At 35.3% G+C, this 19,689-nt stretch overlaps 1 protein-coding gene across 7 annotated transcripts in view; it reads left to right on the plus strand.

The window, feature by feature from the left end:
• The window catches only part of GALNT13 (polypeptide N-acetylgalactosaminyltransferase 13), a 560,582-nt gene that overhangs the window by 48,948 nt on the left and 491,945 nt on the right, over positions 1-19,689 (plus strand). For 6 of the 7 annotated variants that reach the window (XM_082465040.1, XM_082465041.1, XM_082465042.1 and 3 more), the window contains one exon: positions 17,744-17,989. In XM_082465040.1, the coding sequence (XP_082321166.1) occupies positions 17,848-17,989 (142 nt within the window). In that variant the 5' untranslated portion in view covers positions 17,744-17,847. Of the gene's footprint in view, positions 1-869; positions 17,990-19,689 lie in introns of those variants that run through there. The other variant, XM_082465039.1, reaches the window with a different exon arrangement.

The following is a 19,689-nucleotide window of genomic DNA, read 5'->3' on the forward strand; positions in this document are numbered from 1 at the left end:
TTGTTTTAAAACTTATACCAAGCTTATAGAGCTTCTGTTTCTAGATATGTATGTGTGTTTATTCATCTTGTCAGCACCTTTTAAAACTCTAGAATGTATATTAAAGTGTGTAAAGTGCACTAATATTAAGTATACAGATTGATGAATTTTTACATAGTTATGTACTTGTGTTACTACTACCCAGATCAAGATACAGAACATTTCCAATCCCCAAGAAGTTCCCCTTATATCTCTTCCCCATCAATAACCTTTTGGTTTTTAATATTCTTTAAAATTTTGGCTTTATGATAGTGCATATGAAAAGGTAGGAAGTCTTTTGAAGGGCAATCCAACCTCTTTAAAAATTTTGGAAGTATTAATAATAGTTTCAAAAAATAAAAACCTCTAAACAATGATGAATAATGCAATGAACTATAGTAATAATATTGTAAGCAATAAACTTCATTACACATTCACTGGAATGAAACAGAATTGCAATGTGGAAACCTTATGAAATTCTATCCAAATCTCCCACCTGCGAACCAAAAAATAGAGCCACCACACAGGCTGGTGAGTGTTCCATCGGTCATGTTGCCAGGCAACCTCAGTCAGTACCAGAGACACCCAATTGAGCAGCAGAGAGTCAAACTAGAAGGTATCTTGGAAACAGTAGGGTCCAGGTGAAAAAGAGGGAGGGAGGAGAGAGAGAGAGAGAGAGAGAGAGAGAGAAAGAGAGAGGGAGAGAGAGGGAGAGAAATAGAGTCACTTGGGCACTTATCCATGTTAGTCACGACCACAGTTTTTTCCCCCCACCTAGTAAAATGCAGCTAGCTTAGAGCAAAATTCTTTGGGTTTCTACTTACTTCACTGTGCTTTCCTCCTTTGCTGTGTCTGTAGGTATGAGTGCAAAGGTTTGGAAAGATGCATCATCATTAATTTTTAGGAAAGAAGGGTGTTACAAGTCATTTTCAGCCCATCCAAATCAGGTTAACTAAGAGTTCACTGAGATTTGAATCATACAGTATTCTGTTTGCTTTAGTCATACTTAATTAATCTGATTTTTAAATTGATATACTTTGTTAAAAAAAATGAAAAGTATAAAATAAAATACCTACCACCTGGAGTTAACCCCTTTCATGGAAGAAGGCATAAAGGAATAGTGAGGGAGGCATGCCTGAGTCCCTCTGGGCAGGCATCAGAAGTGATATACCCCAGGCAAACATGGTGAGAATCTGGGATGACAACTTCGGCTGAGCCCTCTACTCTGAGATGCAACTTCTATGTATTTTTCTAGAGAGATATATCTTCCATTCTCCATAATTTGGTATAAAACATTTTCTACTGTCCTGTGCTCTAACCTCACACTACTCTTCTTTTCTCCTTCTTAAAAGATGCCATACAGAGAAAATAGCATCTGTGAACTGCAAGGTTCCTGCTAATTTACTTCTATCCATAAATCCTTTCATTCTTCCCTTCTGATGTGTCTTCCTCTGTAAGCCGGTGCCATCATGCATGCTCTGGACCTTATACCTGTATGTGTCCTAAGAGCCCTATAACTCAAATGAATATTTTCTTCCTCTTCTGTATCTTCAATCTTCTCCCCCTTTCCTGATTTCCTTCGCATTGGCATTAAACATGTCAAAGTATCTTTCTGCTTAAAAACAAATAAGCATCTATGCACAAATCCTCCCTTCATTCCAAGTCCACCTTCAGCTATACAGTAACTCTTATCTCTACTTACGATTAAACATTTCCAAGAATTGTTTCCATTCTCTGTCCCAAATCCTCATCCTCCATTCACACCTCAGCACACGGGGGCTTGCTTTCCCTGCTTGTCTGAAACTGTTTTTTCTTACACCACTGAAGTTAGTCCTGGGACTACATATAGACTATACTTCTTTGATCTCTTAGCATGATTTTGTACCATTAATCATGCCCTCTGTTTTACAATATTCCTTCTATTGGAATCTTTAACACTACACTGTCATGATTTTCTCTTCCCTTGATAGACCTCGCCCAATTTCACTTGTGGGCTTAACTTTCTTTTAAATTGGACTCCATAGGATTCTTTGTGGAAATTTTGATGCCTTTAATTAACATTGGTTTGCTAACTCCCTCATCTTTATCTGTCCTAAAATTCAACTGCTATACTCACCTGCCTTCTGGGCAGTCCTACTTTATGTCTCATAGGTGCCTCAAAATCGTCAAAGTCTACCAGCAAATTTATGAATACCCCTAATTTTTTCTATAATAAACTTAATTAAGATATATAAAGTGATGGAATGCATAAAGAACAAAGTAAAAATAATAAAATGGGTACTCTTAACAACGGACCTGCTCTTAGCAGGTCTTTGATTTTATCTGGAAATACTGTATTAAAAACTCTGAGAGGAAAGATGTCCCAAGCATCTAGCATAGGGTTGAGAGATTTTAGGTAGTTAAATTTGCCAAATAAATGAAATAAATAGCTTATATTTGAAGGAATCTTAAATGCTTTTCTCTTTCTGAGTTGTATTAACAAAAATTTTTTGCTCATCATAATATTGATCACAATAGTAGCAATGGCTAAAATGTACTGATTAGTTACTATGTGCCGGTTCCTCTGATTCTCATTTTATGTGCATACTCTTTCCCATGACCTTTTAAGTAGGGAGAGCTCTTATTGCTATTTGATAAATCTGGGAACAACTGGACTTAGTTGGGCAGATTAACCTCTCCAATATCTCCAAATTAAAGGATGGCAGAGATAGGACTTGAATCAAAGTCTGTCTAATACCCCTAGCCATACTGCATATGGCTGCATTTTTAGAAAAAATAACACTTTGTATGTTTCTGTCTCTTTCATATAAATGTTCATTGTTCTGGTATTTTTGCTATTATTTAGCCTCTTCAGTGTCTTAGTAGTAACACATGACTACAAGTACAGTCTTTCTTAGGGATCATCAATTGTCATTTTGGTTTTGGTTGGAATAAAGAAAGAACTTAAAATATGCATTCAGGCGCTGGGTAAGAGAAAAGGAGCTTCTGTATAATGGCCAGTGGAGATTATAGAGAAATATTGGGATGGTCAAGAGATATGGTGTTTTCTCCATAGAAGAGGAAGAAAATACAAGAAAGCTGGAAAAGAATGGGAAAAATAATTGACATGTGGAAAAAACAACAGACAAACATATCCTGCAAGGCCAATTGTAAATTGAAATGAAAAATCCTGGTTCGGTGACTTTTATAACTGGAAAAAGAGGAGAATATGGCGAGGAAATGAGATGAATAAAAAAGGAATATATGAAATATGATGAAGAGTAACATGATTAAATCTGATCAATGAGAAATGTAATTTAATACAATGAGAGAGTGTGAATAACCAGGAATTAAAATTGGTATAAAGAAAAAAATCCCATGCAGCAGTTAATAGGTTTCATTGATTCAGATTGCTGCCTTTGTACCTCTCTGCCAGAAATGTGAAGCAAAAAGAAAAATAAAATGTTGATTGCTGTTCTGGTGGTATGGAGCTGAATGGATGTGGGAAATCTGATAATTTTTATATTGATTATGGTTTTTTGCAAGAGAAGAATCATACCAGCATTTTCTTTCTCAGTTTGAACACTGTTTCATTTCACAGAAATTAATAGATAAGAGATTTTGATGCAGAGCACACCTACTGATTTGTTCAGAGGTCAATCACTGGTTGGAATTATTTATTCTGCTTATCGAAATCAAAAGAAAGTATCATAAACATTCAGCCACATAAATAGTGGAGCTTTTCCTTGTACTAACAGATGTTATTGATCTTGAAGCTTTATACTTTGCTGTTTAAGCTATGAAACTGTAAAACCTTTGCAGAAAACTTATGAGTTGTTTGCTTTTAGAATTTGACTCTAAAATTTTGACCTTGACTCAAAAATAAGCTGTAATAAGAAAAACTGTCTATTAATAACATTGTTTCTCACTGCTATGATATAATCTATAAAAATACCATTTCTAGAAAGGAATCTAACAATTGAGAGAAGTTTGAGTAGGGTGATAATCACTTTTCTCCTGCCCCTTACTACTACCTCGCCCCCCACCATATTCCCCATTGCTAATTTCTGGTGAATAATACTGAAAGAAGAATTGTTTCCAGAAGTTGATTTAATTGGCAACAACAGGCACAAAATGATAAATGCACATACATTTTTTTGTACCCCAGAGATGTAATGTTATTTAATTATTGTATTAAAATGATAACTAAGGTCACTTAAGACAGTACTTTTAGATTGGTTGTTTAAAAACAGACTGTAGGATAGATTGTATTAACTGTATACTACATCTGGTTTTTTTTTTTTTTTGGACTCTGAATAAAAACAAGTACTGGGGTGCCTTGCTTTTAACCAGGGAGGTTTTCTTGGTTGTGGTAATTTGATTTTTCAATCTAATCATTTTTGCCATTATCTCAGTAATGATTTTTTCAAATGACAGTATACTATTGATAGGAGACATTTTCTAGAGTAGCAATCACTGTAGTTCTCAGGTATTTCAATTAACATGCCATTTCAACCTGAATCATTTATAAGGGAAGAACATTTTGGGGTCTGAATAGGTATGTCTTCAATATATTACAGTTTCCTTACATAAGTGAAATACAAAATCCATTTGTGTTGTTTCTTTCGTAAAAATGTAGTTGGATTTGATGAAATGCAGGCTGCAACACTGAGAGTGATTAGAAGTCCTTAGTCTTCCCCAGATTCAGTAATTGCTTTTAAATATTGGTCCTGATGGTTTTAAGAGGGTATTTATTTGGAAGAAAGGCCACAAATGCAAACAGAAAAAAATAGCTCCTGAATCTTGGGTGAAACTCCAGGTTTGGAAAGTTAGCCATTTTTTAAAAAGGAATGTGGAGGTTAATAGAATATGACATGTAGGGTGAAATTTTATCTTTCCAAAGTCACATAGATTCTCTAATACTGGAGACCAGTAGAAGAGAGAAATTCTGAAACAGAATACTTAAATCAAGCTTTATTTTTAATGGGAGGTTCTGCCTTCCTTTTCTTTCTTATTTATTCTGTTTTATGAATAACTTTTGACAATCCCTTGGATCTCTCTATTTGTTATAATTTATCATAACTGTGTATACCTATGTACTCTTTTTATAAATAATGCTGTCATAACATTGTCTATGAAGACTTTTCTTTAGTATGGCGTTTTAACAAGAGAGTTTTGCAGTGGAGAAATTTAGGATTATTTTTAAGAAAGCAGGTCAAAAATCATTTTTATTTTTAAGAAACCACATTTCTCCCCAAAAAAGTTTTTACCAATTTACGTTTCTACCTGTAAGGACCCATTTTATCCCCTCTTCGAGAAAACATAATTTTCTCAGAAACAGTGTTTAATTTACAGTTTTTTAATTGGCATAATCCCTAATTAAATGAAATAATAGTTTCCCCAGATGATAGGGGAAATGTAACCTTGTTTTCCGCTTGCTTATTCATGTGCTTATATATCATGGTAATCTCTGCTCAATTTTTAAATTTTGTAAAGAGGCATATTTTTCTCTTTCTCATGTATTTTTGGCAAATATCCTTACTTTATAATATTTCTGTGTTTTCTATTATTGGATTACATACTTTGTTATATTAGATTGCTTTATATTGATTAACAAGTTACAGTTTTTAGCAATTTTCTATGACAATGTTGCTCTGCTAATAAGAATATGAATGTTAATTGTTGGGGGATATAATAATTTTACTTTACTTTTAATTAATTGGGGGCTAATTATTCAATATCCTGATTTTTAACTCTTTATTTACTTCTTTCCTCTAATTGCCTGTCTTTTATGGCACTTAATTTATGGTTAATAACTTCACCAGGAAGGTTGCAGAAAAAACCCCGACAAAACTGAAGCTGCAAATCAAACTAATAAGTAAGGATATAGTGGCTTTAATAAAGTGTTTTTTGGTTCTGATTTTTGCTTCTTTTGAGTGGAAGAAGTTGAATATTTTACTTGTTAATAATTTTAAAACTAGTTTTAAGAAAGGTGTGCATTTCTCTCATGTATCAATTATGGTAAAAATTTTACTAAATTAAAATATTCAAGCCGACAAATAAAATTTTATTTACATTTGTGTAATTTTAGGATAGAATATCAGAAAGCAGCTTTATTTAGTCTATTTTACTTTTGGAGTTTTCTGTAACCAAGACCCTTCTGCATCCTTTCCTTTGTGCTGCTGGGATCCTTTTGTGCCCTAGAGTTCTGGGCTTTTGTTTGATGATACTTCACTCTCTTTTTATCTCGCACTAATTGCTTGTTGAAACAGAGTGGCTGTGATATAATTTTACAAGCTAATTTAATATTATTCTTCATTATTTTCTACAAATAAACACCCCTGTTTTGAAAAGAATATCTAGACTAGAAATAGCCACATTACCCTGACTATTTCAAAGAAGGAACACTTGTAATTCATTCCTTACATCTTTTGTCATGAAGAATTCAAAATCCTTAAGGCCAGCTAGGAAGTAGGAAGCTGAGGTTAAGATTTTCTAATGGTTTAATGTCTCAGGGGATTCATTTATTTTCTTTTTAATCATGTGATTTATGGCAGAAGATGGCCAGCTTGCTGGTGAAATTCTACTGGAGACTGTCGAAATGCTCTACTGTTGTCTTAAATCTCTGGGTTTTATATCCAGTTGAACACTTTGGATTTCTGTTTACCTCTCTTGGCAACTATTAATGAACAAGCTTAAACCACTGGTATGTCATGTTATAAAATGAATACTGAGCAGTTATTAAATACCTTAAACAAATGAAAGATGAGCAGTTTTTAGGTTGATACAGTTTTTACAGCACTTAATTTCATTATTTTTTGAGGGTCATGTATTGCTTTTTATAAGCTTTTTTTAAATGAAGACTTAATTTCATTATGTTTTAATGAGAATCTATTGCTTATAGAGTCTCATTAACATATATTTTAGGCTTTGACATTCACAGTATCTTCATAGAATGGATATTGCTATAACCAAGCGTGACTGAAAAGACCAGTGTGTAAAAAACTGCCTTGAAAAATGATGTCTGCCACATACACATTCTCTATAAAGCTTCACCTTTCTTTCACTCTCTCTATGCCCAATTATCCTATCTGTTGCTGTATTCTCTTAACATTAATAATTACACATTATAACTATCTGTTGAAAAGAGTTCCACATCTTGGAATCACTCCAAATGTTTCGCTTACCTCTTTTCTTATCCCTACTCTGACGCTCTTGTCTATCTCCCCTACTGGATCGGAAACAGGAAGGCAGAGATTGCATCTTTGTATCTGTTTTAACTTTGGTGCCTAGCATAGATGCTGGTATCTGTGTAGATACTCAGTTTTGTCTGTAGGATAAATGAAAGGCGTACATTACTTTTTATAATTAAAGTAGTAGTTTTATTCTGGAAATAATACATGCTTTTATTAAAAATTCAGAACTACAGAAGACTATAAATCAATTCTCCTCCTAGAGATTATCAAGTTTAGCGGGTGCATCCTTTTAGAAAAATTTCTGTATGTATGAAAATCCACACAACACACATACACACTTCCTGATTTTTCTGTGTGATGATTTCAGGTCTCTGAAGGGTCTGGAATTTGATTGTACTTAATTAAACACTACTAAGTTAGATTGTTACTGTTTCATAGATGTTGGCAGAATAGACTCCTGTGTCAGGGCAAAGGACATTTTTAGTCATGGCACAGCAAGTAGCTTAAGTTTCAACATGTTTGCCCCAGCTCCCCTTGCCTCCCAGATGCCACAGAGGTAATGGGGACTGCACCAGTGGATGCCTGCACACATGACAAGCTGCATTTCAGGAAAAGAACGATAACCATAGGGAACCCACCCTTTTATCGAAAGCAGTAAAAGGTTGCTCTTTGTCCCAGAGAAAGACCTCACCTCATTCTTTAAGTTGCTTGCTGTAAACACAGCCCTGAGAAATGGCCTGTGTGAAGCGTGTTTGGGGCCCTGCCTATAGGCATACACAGCGAGAAGTGTAGGAGTGTGAGAGACCCTAAGGAGGAGGGTATCCCAACAATAGCTACCTTTGGGTCCTCCATCATTTTGGCTTCTGGTGAATTTTCACATGAGTCTGCCATTCCGTTGAACATCTTGATTAATCTGATAGAGGCTGGGAACGATTTCATTCAATTTTTCTCATACTGTATTTACTTAAGGTTATTACGAGCAAAACTTAAAACAGCAGGATTAGGCAAACCTGCAGTTTTGACTTCAATCATGTCTCCCAGGGTCCTCGACTCAATCGTTGTAAATAAGTCTCAGAGGGTATAAGTGGGTCTTACTTTATGCAGCCCAGATGTAGTCTAAGGCCACCTTATTATCCAGGGTGACTAGTGCAAGAGAATTTAGCCCGATTTGCTGATCCTTGGTTGTCATTGTAGTAGGCAATCAAGTACCTCAGTCCCCAGTGGCAAGATAGTCCATAGGCCATTCTGCCCCAGATCCAAACATAAAGTCCAAAGGGACACGGGTTACTCTAGTTCAATATTTGTTGATAAACTTGATTTGGATCACCATTACATTGATATGGTTAAGCATGTGCCATGTCACTGAAGACTTATTTATAGCCTGGATTGCCATATAGAGCATAACCCAAAGCTGCTCAGACATCAGGAGAAGCAGAGAAAGGGTCTCTTTTTGGTAGCTGCCATTGAGGGCATCAGGCACAGCAGGCTAGTTCAGGTCTGGTCATGCCCATATGAGTGTTTCGGTTTTATAGCATATGGATGAGGTGACAAAGAGATAGTAGTTCAGACTGCCAGCTGCGGAAGCTGCTTCACTCGGGCAGGCCATGTGATTATATTGCCAGGCTCTAATGTTGGGGTGACAAAGAGAATATGAATTGACCGCCCTCCGCCCACCGCTTCCCTCCACCTCTTCGGATACAATTTGTTTTCTCCTCAGATATCAGGGTTGGTAAGCTCCCTCCATAGCCATGACATTTTGTGCGTCCTAGCCTAATAAATATAACATCATCTCTTTTTTTTCAACATCTTTTACTGTGACCCAGACCTTTCATATGGAAGGGTTAAATATGAGTGGGACAAGGGCATTTTTACAAAAACTACAGATACCACCTGTGTTGGCTCACATTGTCCATTGTAGTTGGATTCCATTAGCAGTGTACACAACAAAGAGCTTATTACCCTCATGGTCTAGGACCATGTCAGTCCAACACAAGAATCCAGGTGGTGGAGTCAGAATTAAGTTTTAATGCTCCAGGCCTCTTTGTGGCTGCACTGCCCGTTAGAGGTATGCCAACCGGACTGACTCGAGGTTGTTGTTGGGGAGAGAAAAATGCACCATGTTCAGGAATGGACAGGGTGGAATCCATATGTTCAAAAATAATTTTATAAAATTCCCCACCCATTTCATCCTGATCATTAATCAGTAGGCGGCCACGAGAAGATGAACTTTCTTTTGGGAAGGCCAAACTTAGGAAGCCACTGTCTTGCTCAGGTGGGTGGACCAGGAGTTGATTAGAAGTTTGGTCAGGTGTCTTTTTCAGTCAGTTTCTGAGGAGGTCATTCCAACATTCAGCAAAAACTTTGGTAGAGTTTATGGAAAATCTAATACCTTTACTATTACTCCATCATTGAGTGGCCTTTGCGACAAAAGACACAGCATTGTCAGACTGTAAGCAGTCTGGAAATCAGAAAACCGACCCAGTTTAGTTTCATGGGCCACAGTACTGTTGCCAGAGGTGGCTGATTGGACGAGAACAGCAACAGTGTAACCTGAGACTGGGTAAGATGATGACTTGGGTGCCTGTACCAAACAGAGCCATACTCAAACAGAGCTGTAGGTGGAAATTCTCCTCCCACCATCCCCCCTTAACTTCTGAACCATATTTATACAGGTACATATGAACTTCAGTCTGCTCTGGTGACAACCTCCCTCACCTTCACCCTTAATCATATTTTTGTCTTAAAGCAGTTGAAGTCAGGGTAGAGGGGACCAGAGGTTTCAGAGGGCATGGAGCAAGAGAGCAGCTTTATGCTGGTGAACAAGTTATTTTCAGTTTAGAGCACCATTCACCCACAGCTCAACTAAATGAATGTTTAATGTTTTCAGTTTTCATTATTATGACTGCCAGGGTTTGTTTAATTTTCCCCACATTTTTACCAGACCTTTTACTTCTCGGTCCTTCTTGCATTCATTCATTTAACAGGTGTTTATCAAGCACCTATTTTGTGCCAGAAAATGTTTTTGGTGTCTTAAGGATAGCACAGAGAATAATAGACATAATTCCATGGGGGGAAGCAGGCAATAAATAAATTAACAAGTACTAGTGATATGTATTCCGAATAAACCACATAAGTATATTGCATAGATGGTGGAAGGGCATTATCTCAGATAAGCTGGCCCAGAAAAGAAGACTCTGGGGATGTTTGAGCAGAGATCTGAATAAAGGGTGAAGGGTTGTGCCATTGTATTACTTAGGGAAATGGCGTTCTAGAGGGTACTTCAAGCACAAAGATTCTGGAGTGCATTAAGTAAAGGAGAGAGAGTTAGAAGATGAAATCTGAAAGGTAGTCAAGGTCCAGATTTGTTTGTGTTACAGCGAAGTTAGGGATTTGGAATTTACTTTAAATGTGATAAAAAAGCCATTTGTCAGTAATGATCAGAACATAGAAGAGATCTGATCAAACTTAAGTTTTAGCATGATCAGACTGCCTTCTGTGTGGAGAATAGATTTCTATGGGGGTGTATTTAAGAAAATAATTGAGTGATCCCACTCCTATGTATATACTTGAGAAACAAATACATATGTCTGTATAAAAACCTGTACATGAATGTTCATCACCAAATTATTCATGATAGCCAAAAAGTGGGAACAACCCAAATGGGGATCAACTGCTACATGGATAAATAAAATGTGGTATATCCATACAATGAAATATTATTTGTCAAGAAAAAGAAATAAAGTACTGGTATATCCTACAACATGGATAAAGTCTTGAAAACATTATGCTAACTTAAGAAGACAGTCACAAAGGACCACATATTGTATGACTTCATTTATATGAAATGTTCAGAATGGGCAAATCTATAGAGACAGAAACTCAATTAGTGGTAACTTAGAGCTAGGGGCAATGGGAGGGTTGGAGGGTTATAGCAAAGGGGAGTTGCTTTCTTTCAAGGTAATGAAAGTGTTCTAAAATTGATTGTGGTAATGGATGCACAACTCTGTGACTATACTACAAGCCATTGCATTGTACACCAAATGGGTGAATTTAATAGTATGTGAATTATATCTCAATAAAGATGTTTAAAAAAAAAGAAGTTGAAACTATATGTCAAGTTGGTGATGGTGGCTTGGTTTAGAACGGCAGCAGTGGAATTGGTGAGAAGTGTGTTAAATCTGAAGGTAGAGCCAACAGAATTTGCTGTAAGATCAAATAGGGAATGTGAAAGAAAAGAGTTGCCAGAAAAGAGTACAAAGTATTTTGGCTAATTTACGTCAAATCCTGCCTAGGAGTTTTGTAAGATGATTGAGAATTGACAATTGGACTTGGCCATGACTGTATCCAAAATGTTTTCCATATAGTGGAAGGAGCTTAAGCCTGTTGAGTTTAAAAGAGAATGAGAGGATAAGGATATGGGATGTGTAGACAGTGATTATACATAATTCTTTGCAGAATTTTGCATTACACGTGAGCAGAGAGCTGGAAGGATCGCTGAAGAGGAATGTGGGTGGGGTCAACTTGGTTTAAGATGATTTTCCATATAGCATCTTTGTATTGATAGAAATGACTCATTCGAGAAGAAAAACTGGTGCAAAAGAGACAAGTGCATCAGTAAAGTTCGTGAATGTGTGGGAGCGGAGGGTGTTGTACTCCTAAAAGGATAGTTCCTCCATTGTCACACTTGGACTTGCAGATTTAGGGGTGGCAGTAATAGGAACCAGCAAGTTGATACACTCCACGTGGCAGTATGCAAAATTCTCTTCTGATTGTTTATATCTTCTCTGCTAAATGAATACATGTGGTGATGAGCTGAGAGGAAATAGTATGGAGATGGCAGTCTGAAGGCAAACAAGGTGCAAATGTTATCTGAGGGATGGAGATTGATTTGACTAGAACTATTGCAGGATGGCTGCCAGGCACTGCAAGTCCAGTGTGAATTCATAGATTTAAAATGAGAACAGGCAGCATATTTTTGGGGTTTCTTTCTAGTCATGTTCATCTGTTTGCATGTAGGAGTGGTGTAGGGGAAAGTTAAATTTAACCAGTGTATTGGTTTGCTAAGGCTGCCATAACAAAGTATGACAGACTGGGTGACTTAAACAACAGAAATTAATTTTCTCACAGATTTTAGAAGTCCAAAATCAATGTGTCAGTAGAGTTGGTGTCATTCTGAAGCCTCTCTGTGTTGTGTGTAGATGACCACCTTCTCTGTCTTCACGTGGCCTTTCCTCTGTGTGTGTCTGTGTCCTAATAACCTCTTCTTAGATAGATACCAGTCATATTGGATGAGAGCCCATTTGTATGACCTTATTTTTACTTAATTACCTCTTTAAAAGATCTATCCCCAAATACAGTCACATTCTAAAATACTGGGGGTGAAGACTTCACTTATGAATCTTTTGGCGGGAGGAAGGAGTACAAGTCTGCACATAAAACACTGCTGGAGTTTTAAAATTTAAATATATTGAAGTGAGAAAGGGCATATGTAAGAGATATGAAACCTTGTTCTCATACAGCTTACTATTTAAGAAAAAGGGACAAATAATAAACATATTACAAAAATCATTTTTTTAATATGCTGGGAGGTTGTTAATAGGTACCAAGAGAAAAATAAAGTGAGCTAAGGAAATATAGAGTGATTAAGTTGTGTGCTCTTTTATATAGGTTGGTAGGAAAGCTCTCCGTGTGCTAGAAGCTAAGATTTGAAGGAAGTAAGAGCAGGGAGCTATGACCGTATCAGTGGGCAGAGAAAAGGGACTGGTCACTTGGTAAGAAATGAGATCAGAAAGGTCATAAGTAGAAGCACTCTTATCTGATGCAATTGGACTATAATTTCTTTAGTTAATCAAAATGTCATTAAATCAGGGAATCATATAATAGGTACATAACCATTTTGGTTTTGCCTTAAGAAAATGAGCTATAATTTACATAGAGTGAAATGCACAGATCTTAAGTGTACAGTTCAATGAGTTTTGACAATTGTAAAATCCTGTGTAACCCATACTCCATCAGCAACTACATCTGTTAAATATATTTTTCATAATTAAATATAAAATATATCTGTAATGCTCAAATATTGAATATATTTAACGTTAAATACATTTTCAATTTAATATAAATATACTTTAAATACTGAATATATTTGTGACGCTCATCTTGTCTCCTGACCCCCTAAACATACATACTGAACATATACTGCTTCTAGAAGGATTGGGGAAGAGAATTCTCATTCTTTTTTTCTTGTTCTTTCTATGCTGTTCATGATGATAATATTACTACTAATAATAACTAGTGTATATTGAACTCCTCCTATGTGTCAGGCACTGTTATAAGAGCTTTATGTGTATTAATTCATTAGATACTCAGAGTCTTATGAGGTAGCGCCTACTGTTCATATTTTGTGAATAGAAAAATGGAGGCATAGAACATCTAAGGAACTTGAATTAAGCCTTACAATTAGTGAGTGTGGGAACCTCAATTCAGATCATGGCATTGTAACTCTGCAATATAGAGTCGTAGGTCTTATGCTTGGTTTCATCCTAATAGTCAAATTTTATGAATATTTGAAATTTCCTTAATTTAAATTCAAGTGAAGTAATTTTTTTTTTCTTCTTTTCCACCATCTTTCCACATGAGGCATTCATTTAACATTATCATTGATTGCTTCTTTGTCTCTTAGTGTTATCTTTCGTTGTGGCATGGGTTTTACGGTTTACAGTGGTTTTTATGGTGGACTCTGGTTTAGGCTGCAGATAGATTCCTCTAGCCCACCTGAATGTTAAATCTTCATTCATGTGAAGATCAGACTTTCTGTCAATAAGACCTGTAACTAATTCAGGGTATTTTTTCAAAGCTTACTCACTAGATGTATCAGTCCTTAAACCAAACTGCATAATTGTTCAGTCATCAGCTCTCAGAAGCTCCTGCCTAGCTATTTAAAACATTTAAAGTGTGTTGGGTCCCTGCAAGTTCTGGAAGTACTGCCCACAGTCTTCCACGAGCTTCATCCTTTGGCAGCCTCAAGTATAGCCTCATAAAACAGATTTAATAAATTTGCACCTATTATGCAGTTTTCTACAAAAGAAAATATTTGGCTACAGATAAAAATATGTCTAATAGCAACTAGAGTAGATTCCCCGGGTAAGTGATAACTTCCTAATTAAAAACAAAAATTTCTTTCTTATTTTAAAAACATAGTTACCAAACTCCTAAGCTTTACTTAGATCTTATTTTTTTATATTTGAAATACATTTTTTTATAGAATAGTAAAAATGGTGTATATTTTCAAACAAAAAATCTGTAATATCTCAGAATTTCTGGCTAACACCATTATCTAGTGGGCAAGAAGAAAAGGAAAGGCAATATGACTAGCAAGATGGCACTTGAGGACTTCGCTGGTGGCGCAGTGGTTAAGAATCCGCCTGCCAATGCAGGGTACACGGGTTCGAGCCCTGGTCCGGGAAGATCCCACATGCCGCAGAGCAACTAAGCCCGTGCACCACAACTACTGATCCTGCGCTCTAGAGCCCGCAAGCCTCAACTACTGAGCCCACGTGCCACAACTACTGAAGCCTGCACGTCTGGAGCCTGTGCTCCGCAACAAGAGAAGCCACTGCAATGAAAAGCCCGCGCACCGCAGTGAAGAGTAGCCCCCGCTCGCCGCAGCTAGAGAAAGCCCACGTGCAGCAACGAAGACCCAGCACAGCCAAAAATAAATATAAATAAATAAATTAATTAATTAAAAAAATAAAAAGATGGCACTTGATAGCTTTCTAACTCCTGACGTTTTCCTATCTAGAGAAATATTTTTAAAGAGGGGAATAACTGTGCTCAAAAGATTTTGAAACGATTAGAAAATGGGTCATATTTTTGGATAGAAGAGCCTGTAGTTTATGCAAAGTTAGTCATGCTGCACACTGATTTGGCAAGCCAGGGATATTGCAGAACTTGGATTTGGCTTGAGAAACAGAGTAGTGTTTGCAAATAAATAGGGACTTACTGGAATAAAAACATAATACAGATGCTGATTCTCTTAAATAAACCTGGGCCACCAACTGTGCTTATGTTGGTTAGTGTTACTTTGTATATGGTACCATGCTTCTGCTCAATCAGTTTTGTTCTTATGAAGACGAGTATTGAAACAGTGTACGAGATTACTATTTTACAAGTACCACCAGATAAAGAATGACAAAATTTAGTATGTTTTAGGTAGAGGTGTTTTCACAGTAGATAGAATTAAAAACTTGAAATATATAAGGAAAGGTTGTTTCATAAATAAACAAAAATGTTTACAGCAGCTTAGTTTTATCACATAAAATAGTAAAGTCAAAGTTTTCTCAGTGTTAATATCTTGACATATAGATGTACCAGGGTATGAAGTTAGAATAATTTGAATGATGCTTGAAGTGGCAATAAGATGTGATTTTCACTTTCTATTATGGCTAAAGTTTAAATTAAATTCTCAATAACCTCTACTGTTAGGCTTTTATTAGGAAATGACTTATCTTAGACATTTTAATATTTAATATTAAGTGATTTCAGGTTTTCTATTATAATAATATTCTTTATATTTCTTTTAAAAAATGTTCTCATTCGTTATTTTGCTTAAGCCTTACAAGTTTGTGAGACGGATGGGGAAGGAAATATAAGTAAAGAAAATGAAGCACAGAGAGGCAAAATGCCTACCTAAACTCATGTTTCCATTTTATGACACAGCCAGGGATGGTTCTTTTTATGTCTTTTATTATAGATCTTTATGATAAAAAGATCCTGTAATATATAGATCTTATATAATATATAGATTTTTATTATAGGATATTTTATTTTAAGGTATTCCTTCTAAATCTGGGAATGGCCATCTAGTTACCATTAGTGTTATATATGCTTTTCCATAGGACTTTTTTCTACAACAAACTGAAGGCACATGTTCCATCTTAGGACCAAAGAAAGACAGAAAATTTAACAGCTTGAATTGTTTCAAATATCATATTCAGTGAAATATACATAAAGTAACAGGAAATATATATATGGGAATCCTTCCCTTGTCGTCAGGTTTAGAGGTTGAGTTCCAGTGTTTAGTTATAATTTTTACAGAAAAATGAAGTTGAAACGAAATAAAATAATTAGCATGCCATTTTTTCAAGAAAAATAACAAATAAACCTCAGATATCATGCATTCCTTGGATTTGTACATTTTGTATCTTTCTGTTTTAAATATATGTTGAATAAATGTAAATTTTATGTAGACATTGAAAGTAGAGTCTTTGTTATAATAATTTTTTAAATTGTCACTTCATGTAAACTTTGAATTTGTTACTAGTCTGGTTAGATTTGTAACAGGCAACAGCATTTGTGTTGCTTTATTATGCAAAGTCAGCTGCCATTAATTTAAAGAACTTCTGCCTCAGCAAATTGTACTTTGATGTTTTTATTTTGAGACAAGTGTTTCTGAAATAGTCTAAGTATCTTTGTATTTAATAGCTGTTCTCCTCAAATATCTGTCAAAACTGTTACTTATCTTATTCACATCAATAAATATATACTTCAGTTTCTATTATTTTAATGTAGCAAATTATATGAGACTTTTATTTTGATATAGTTACTGTATAGATAGAAATGAATTAACCAGGTAGTTATTGTTCTATGTAGTGTAAATAAAACAAATATGTGTATGGTATTGAATATCTCTCAATAATTGCACACATGTCTTTGTCATGCCTTTAGAATTCTTGCTCTGGTTATTTTAAGTCACTTTATATTAATGTATTATCCTCTGAAATTATTCTCTGATAATTTCTTTGAATTTGTACTGCCCATTCTCAAATGCACATTTGTAGTGGATACTTTCTATGCAGACCAGATGGGCTTTTTAAGTCTAAATAACTGGTGACTTATTCCATGTAATTGCCCTTTTTGAGAATCTGAGAATTTTTTGTGTGTGTTTGTTTTATATCTTAACATTAATAACTATGTGTTCTGTAGGACAGTTTGCAAGTGTTATCGTATTTGGTCCTCATAGCAAATCTTTAAGTTTGGCATTATTATTTTCATTTTATAGATGAGAAAACTGAGGCTTAGAAAGTCTCCCCTACACAGGAAGTAAATAGGCCCAGGCCTATCTATGCATAAAGTCCAGCTCTTAGCCACTGCAATATATAGTAGTCCAGGATGATTTCTAGTTCAGCAGTATTGGCTCCTTAAAAGTGCTGAATCACAGTAAATTTAGAATTGCACTATTTTACAACCTGGTGCTTTACAGAATACCATGAAAGGACTTTAAGAAAAAGGCAATACAACTTGAAGAAATCAAGTAGTTGTCAAGGGCCCAGCAGAGTAGTGGCAGATCTAGGATTAGCTGTTAGAATTTTAGCCACCTGGCTTACATACAACTTTCATTTATTTGAGCTTTTAATTCTGAACTTGAAGGCCAAGTGCTGGTATATATGGGAGCATTAAATAAGTCATATATTTCATGTTATATCACATTTATGCAAAATAAACTGTTCAATAATTAATTTTTCTTCTTCTTTTTTTTTTTTGTAATACAGTGGGATGCATCCTGCCTTTATCCTGGAGTTCACCCCTGTGGCTTGGATTTATCACAGTTGTATCTGTCTCCGATCTCTGTGTTGACTAGAAATCAAGGAAAGACATGAGGAGGTTTGTTTACTGCAAGGTGGTTCTAGCCACTTCACTGATGTGGGTTCTCGTTGATGTCTTCTTACTCCTGTACTTCAGTGAATGTAACAAATGTGATGACAAGAAGGAGAGGTCCCTGCTACCTGCCCTCAGGGGTAAGTGCTTATGAAGCAAATGTTTCTTTCATAGCGATAAAAATGGTGGTGACTCATGACAAAGCATGAAATTTCAAAATAGAAGTTTATTGACTCAGAAGTGCATTTGGGCAGAACTATTAATGTACATTTAACCATGGGAATGCTACTTTATGTTTCTTGGCCTCAGGTGTCTTGTCAGAAGAAATGAGGAGTTAGCTAACCTCTAAGGTACCTTCTAATTCTAATAATTCCAATGTTTTGTGACTGTAGTGAACATTCAAATTGGACAGAATTTTAAATTTAGGCTTCCAGAAGCATAAGCCTTTAGAGTCCAAGCACATAACATAAAAGAGGAAAACTACTGAAGTGAGATGGTGAGGATTGTAGCAAAATGAGACTACACATGACAGCCCTTAAAACTTCCAAAAGCAATGCAAAAGAAAAAGGCACAATGTATTTTTAACAAAACACATGTTGGTGGCCAGATTTAACCTGTGGGCTACCAGGTTGTTGCCCTATGTTAAAAGCAAAAGATAATTTCAAGTGTACTATAAAGTCACTTTAACTCAATATTCCCTATTTAGGAACCAGTTTCAATGACTAGATAAGAGTGAATGCTAAAGAAACATAATAATTTATATAAATGGTGTTTTATTAAGTAAAGTCATAGAGATTCATTTCCTGAAGTTATTCCAAGTAATTTTTCTATGCTTTCTGTTGACTTAAATACCTATTAATTTACTTCTAAAATATTCCTAGTAAATGAGTGCTTCTAAAGTACTTAAGCATGCTTGAAATTAGTTTTATTCTCATTGAATTAAACATTAAAAAAAATCTAATTTACATTAATTCTCTACTTAGCAAAGTGTTTCTTTATAGACATGACAAAAGGTAAACTTTGAGTCCCTGTTGATATGTTTGTATCTTTTGGAAAAGTGGATCTAAATTACTGACTAGAGATTTGCATTTATTTAATGAATGTAATCTGCTTTTAATGTTACAGATATTTTTGAGGTTATTTATTAATCAAAATATGCTAATAAAATGAATTTCATTGATACTATCAGTTGTGTGAGGTTTAGGGAAACAGAGAAAAGCATTTCCAAAAATTAATTTTTGTCAAAAGAGTTTGTTGGACATCTTTAGTTTGCTTTGCAATAATGCTCTGGCCCAATTGGAGAAATTCTGATTATCTTCCTCTTTTCAAAATGAGTCTAATTCTCTCACTACAGTTTTTGACTAGTACAAAGAATTGAGAGAAAGTACTTTGGAACTGACAGAACCTAGACCCATTTAGGTAGTTTATATACATTTTTTATGCCTTTAACTAGAATTATTCAAAGAGGAGAACTTTATGAGTCCATCAGTTTTTGATAAATGAATATGGGGATTAATTTGCTGATCTTTGGTTAGGATCCCAGAATAAATCAGCCTTTTTTGTTTTTTTGTTAGAACCAGTTGAGCTGCTGCTTGGCTGAAAGTGGAAGTGTGTTTTGATGGATCACATCAGTTTAGAATGATCACTTTATTATTTGTTGAACAGAGACTTCTAGACTGGTCACAAAAAATGTTATAATCTGATTCAGCAAAACTATGACAGCCTTTTCTGGAAGTACCAAAAAAGCAGTTTTGCTGATTTAAGTGCTTAATGCTCAGTTTCAAATCTCAAAATGTAAAATTTAATGATGCAAGGCAAAAATAGTAATTTTTCCATGTAC

Source organism: Balaenoptera physalus (genome assembly GCF_965194825.1).
Source record: "Balaenoptera physalus genome assembly, chromosome: 6".
Classification (NCBI taxonomy): Eukaryota; Metazoa; Chordata; class Mammalia; order Artiodactyla; family Balaenopteridae; genus Balaenoptera; species Balaenoptera physalus.